Source organism: Pteropus vampyrus, unplaced genomic scaffold (assembly GCF_000151845.1).
Source record: "Pteropus vampyrus isolate Shadow unplaced genomic scaffold, Pvam_2.0 Scaffold131, whole genome shotgun sequence".
In the NCBI taxonomy this organism is placed as follows: Eukaryota; Metazoa; Chordata; class Mammalia; order Chiroptera; family Pteropodidae; genus Pteropus; species Pteropus vampyrus.
The window spans coordinates 1,816,458-1,821,180 of NW_011888912.1; the positions used below are offsets into that span (position 1 = coordinate 1,816,458).

Genomic DNA, 4,723 nt, shown 5'->3' on the forward strand with positions numbered 1-4,723 from the left:
TTGCACCCCGCTTCCCGCTGCATCCTGAGTACATGCTCCCCCGTTTTCTGCTCCAGTTCTGGAGGCGGGGGGGCATCTCGGGGGCAGCCACACCAGGCTCTGCTCGCACCTGCCTTTCATCAGACGCCATGGGGAACCCTGGGCTCCCTCTCTCCCGCGAGTGTGTGTTTGGGGGGGCCGCACAGTCGTGGTAATAAAGGTTTAGGGAAAAAACCACAGCTCCCGGGGCCAGGCAGCACCGGGCTGCGTGCGGCTGCACGTCCCGTCTCCACGGCCCACCCGCCCACCCGCCCACCCGGCCTGCGAGCAGAGGCCCCAGCTGGTCTCCTGGGTCCCGAGTCTCCCTGCTGCTCCCCGTCTTCTTCCTGCTCCCCCTCATCACTGCCGTGCAGCCCCTAAGCCAGTGCTGTAAGGAAGCTGCAGCCCCTTCAGGTCTGACCCAGAGGTGCCCCGTGCCCAAGCTGTCCCACGGCCTTCGCTCACCTTGAGGACAATCTCCACAGTGAAGACAGAGGTGAATGCAATGTCAAAATGCCCAAGGATCTGGGGACAGCGCAGGGGAGAAGTCAGGGAGAGGAAAGGTGGAGTGACAGTACCGTCCACACCACCCCCGTGACCACCGCTGCCACCACCGTCACCGTCACCGTCACCGTCACCATCACCATCACCACCGTCACCACCACCATCACCATCACCACCATCACCATCACCACTGTCACCATCCCCATCACTGTCACTATCACCGTAACCGTCACCACCACCATCACCACCGTCACCGTCACCGTCACCATCACCATCACCATCACCACCACTGTCACCATCACCATCACCATCACCACCACCGTCACCACCACCATCACCATCACCACTGTCACCATCCCCATCACTGTCACTATCACCGTAACCGTCACCACCACCATCACCACCGTCACCGTCACCATCACCATCAAAACCAGGGGACAAGAGTCTGTCTGTGCCACATGCTGTAACAACACTGTTCAGGAGGAGTGGATCGGGCGGTCCTCGCCCTCCAGAAACGTAAACTCTAAGAAACTCCGATGCCAACAGCCACCTACAGGCTACAGTCGAACTCGGCACCAGGGGCAAGTATGCGGCAGCTGAGGCCTGCAGCGGGGGGAGCGCTGAGCTGGTGGAGGGCCGGGGTCCGCCAGCACCTGGTTCCTCATGGACTCCGCCCGGATGGGGTCCTCGGCGGCCAGCGCGGCACTGCTGAGCATGATGAACAGCAGGATGAAGTTGGTGAACCAGGTGGCGTTGACGATGCGGTGACACAGGACGCGGATCCTGCAAGGGAGGCAGGGGTGGGGGATGGTTCAGGGGAGCTGTGAGCTGCCGGGTGCTCAGGCCTTACTGTCTTCTGCCCTGCAGGGGGACACTGTGTCCTCTCCCTCCCTCCCTCCCGGGTCAGTGGAGAAGGGTAGCAAGCGTCTGCATGGTCCTCTGGCCGGGCATGCCAAAGGCCCCACCCCTCGTTCTGTCCGGCAGCCTCTGTCCTATCTCCCAATCCCACCGCCTGCCCCTCCCCAACACTCCCACCACCCCCGTGTCCCCACCAGAATGGGACAGGCTGAGCTCCATCCCTGAGGCGGTCAAATGAAATGCCTCGAACATTGGTCTGTGCATTTTACAGGTGTGAAACCGTGAAGCCAGCAAGGACTATGGCTTCCTCCGGTCCCACCCCCTCGTCCTGTCTAAAATCACCCTTGAAAAGGAGCCGGTGCACGCAGAGCCTCTTAGGCGCAAGTAACAGATACGGTCCAACGCGTCACCTTGCCCAGAGAGGCTAGCCTTTCAGACACGGCACGAGATCATAAGCTAAAGGAATGAGCTTCTCACGGTATAGTGTAGGCTCGGAGACTCAGGAGCGGGGCTTTTCAGAGCAGGGAGTCAGCCCTCTCTGGAAACCCTGTAAGTCTCCCCAAACGGCAGCCACGGGGCCACCCACTTGTTGGTGGGGCTGAAGATGAAGAAGGAGCTGGCTTCCGGGATGGGCACGGCTTTCTCTTTCAGCTGCAGCTCGGCCAAGGGCCTCGGTCGGGGGCTCACTGGGATCTCAGGCTCGTCTTCTTCATCGTCCCCTGCGGGGAGGGGAGAGAGAGACATGAGGGTGTCTTTCAATACTTTCCTGCTCCCGTGGCTTCTGTGCTCTGAACCCCACCACGAGCCCCCAGCAAGCAGCAAGCAAAGGTGGTGGCAGGCCAGCTCAGGGCACAAGGACGTCGGCAGAGTCCAGCCCAAGTGCCTCCCTTTCCCCGAAGCGGGCAGCAGGTTTGAACTGTCAAGCCCAGAAGCTTCCAGAAATGGAGCCAGGAGCAAGGCTGGGCCTTGCTATTGTGTTCTCTGTCTCAGGGCTGGGCTCACAGCATCTCCAGTGCTCACGAGCTGGGGGTGGAGGGTTCCAGGGAGGGGGCACACAAGAGACCATCCCCGGGGAGAAGCCAGCCCCAGCCTCCTCCCCACATCGTCCCAGGACGCTCACCCGGGAAGTCAGCCGAGGGGTAGGGGTCCTTCACCTCGTTGACATTCGACTCAAACTCATCGATTTTCAGCTGTCGGAAGGAACGCAGGAATGTGATGACGGGAACAAGGACTGTGGTTGTCCCTTACAGAGCACTCGCTGGCGGACCTGTGCTCCCTGCGGCCCGGGGACAGGCGACCGCTGAGTGTTCCCATTTCACATCCAGGCCGAGGAAGTCAGATGCGCTGGCCAAGCTCACGTGGAGCCAGCCAGGACGCAGCCCACCTGCACCTGCGCACTCCGCCCCCCGCCGGGTTCTCCAGGAGCCACCTGAGCAATGTGGGCCGGACCCCTGGCCACCTCGGGCCCGGGCCCTGACCCTCAGAGCTCTGCTTCCTCAGACCCCAGGGAGCGTGAGCAGAGCCAGCCTGGGACAAGCATGTCCATGGGGCTAAAAGGTGGGGAGCACCTCAGGCCTCTCAGTGGGAAGGGGACACCCTGACTGGGTTACAGGGCTGGGACTCAAGTCTGGCTCCCAGATGGGGGCCCCTGCGCCTCGGCACAAAGGATACCCCTGGAGGAGCTATGGCCACTGACCCTCCCCGATGGAGGGGGGAGGTACGCTCACCCGGCTGAGACCCGCCCACCTAGCGCCCGCCCCTCCCCGCTGCCCTGGGCAGGCCTTGTGCTGAGCTCGCCTTGGCCGTGGTGGGGATGCCCTCCCCCTTAGGCTTCTGTTCCAGCTTCTTGGCCACCACCGACTTGTCCTCCTCAGGCTTGTCTGGGAGCCCCCTGCACGGAAAAAGCAAGAAAGCCCCAAGTGGAGGTCCCGCTAGAAAGTTCTCAAGCATCTGCTCAGCCTGGAGACACCCCTGGGGGCCCTGCACCTCAGGCTCCGGGAGCAGCGTCGGCCCCCAGAGGGAAGGGCTAGGGGCCCGGGCAGGTCCTTTGGGACAACGGCACCCGTGGCCCGGCTTGCTGCCCGGCTCTGCCCTCATGTCCCCAAGGCCAGTCTTGAGGCGACGCACCTGTCATCCTGCCCCCGGGGACACCTCTCAGGACTTCAGCCCTCCCTGGATCTGCTGGTCGCAGAAGCCCGCACGCTGGGCAGCTGCCACAGTGGCATGGCCCTGCTCCTCGGGCGCCAGGAGCCACCCGCCCCGGAGGCCACCGTGGCCGAGGAGGCTGCACCCACCTTGACATCTTCCTGCGTTTTCTCTCCTCGGCCTTGGCCTTCTGGGCAGAGGTCAGGCTCTCTGCCTCGGCCAGGTTGTCCACTGCGATGGCCAGGAAGACATTGAGCAGGATGTCTGAGGGTATTCAGCTAAGGAGCCTCGGGTTGTTGGGTGGGGGTGGGGGCGGGGAGGCTCTAGGCTGAAATATTCCCCTCCCGCATTCCCGCAGGACTTAACCTCACTCCCTTGCTGGGGTCCCTGGAGCCCCTCTTGCCAGAGTCACCCCGAGGAGAGCATGGGCTCAGGGACACAGACAAGCATTCTCGGGGGAGCCTGCCTGCAGAGGGTGCTCACGATGGGGCCTGGAATCACGGTGGCCTTGAGCACCATCCATTTCCCGCCCGTGGCTGACCCCGGCCCCCACCCGGCTGTGCAGAGAGCCCGCAAGGCCCTGCGGGAGAGATTCAGTCTGGGCATCCAGGAGCTCGAGGGACAAGGGTTCCCTCCCCCGCCGGTGCTGGCATCAGGACCTGGGCACAGCTGGCCCCCTCTGCCCCGTCCGCCTCCCCCTGCCATCTGCCAGCCTTCTCTCGCCCTGCCCAGGCTCACACCGCCTGGTGCCCTGGCCCCTCCCCGCCCGCCTCCCACCGTCCACGGCTCCTCCCCCAAGACGGTCCTTCCTCCTACCTGCTCAGGCTGCCAATCTTCCTGGACACATTCCGCCCAGGTGCAACCAGTGCCCCTGGCTTTCTCACCTCCCCCTTAAAAGGAACTCTCCTGTAGTAATGCCTGCGTTTGTGGTGCCCTAGCTCCCCCCACCCCGCCCCGTATGAGCCTGGGAAGCCCTCTCCAGACAGAGGGCCTGGCGCCTGGCCAGGGGGCACCCTTGGCCGGCTTTCAGCCCTTCCCCCAGCCCCCTCCCTAAGCCCTTTCCTGCATGTGCTCTCGGGGGGATACAGTTGCCACAGACGAAAAGGATGATGAAGTAAACGCACACGAGCACCCCGGGGTAGGAGGGCCCGCCGTAGGCCATGATCCCGTTGTACATCACCGAGTTCCAGTCTTCGCC

General features: G+C 63.4%; 1 protein-coding gene across 1 annotated transcript in view; it reads right to left on the reverse strand.

Moving 5' to 3' along the window:
* Positions 1-4,723, reverse strand: part of CACNA1S (calcium voltage-gated channel subunit alpha1 S) — a 36,755-nt gene that overhangs the window by 22,136 nt on the left and 9,896 nt on the right. The window contains exons 9-15 of the mRNA XM_023534768.1: positions 4,612-4,721; positions 3,675-3,789; positions 3,178-3,271; positions 2,501-2,570; positions 1,967-2,099; positions 1,176-1,305; positions 484-543 (exon numbers count right to left, since the gene is read on the reverse strand). Of these exons, the coding sequence (XP_023390536.1) occupies positions 484-543; positions 1,176-1,305; positions 1,967-2,099; positions 2,501-2,570; positions 3,178-3,271; positions 3,675-3,789; positions 4,612-4,721 (712 nt within the window). The remainder of the gene's footprint in view (positions 1-483; positions 544-1,175; positions 1,306-1,966; positions 2,100-2,500; positions 2,571-3,177; positions 3,272-3,674; positions 3,790-4,611; positions 4,722-4,723) is intronic.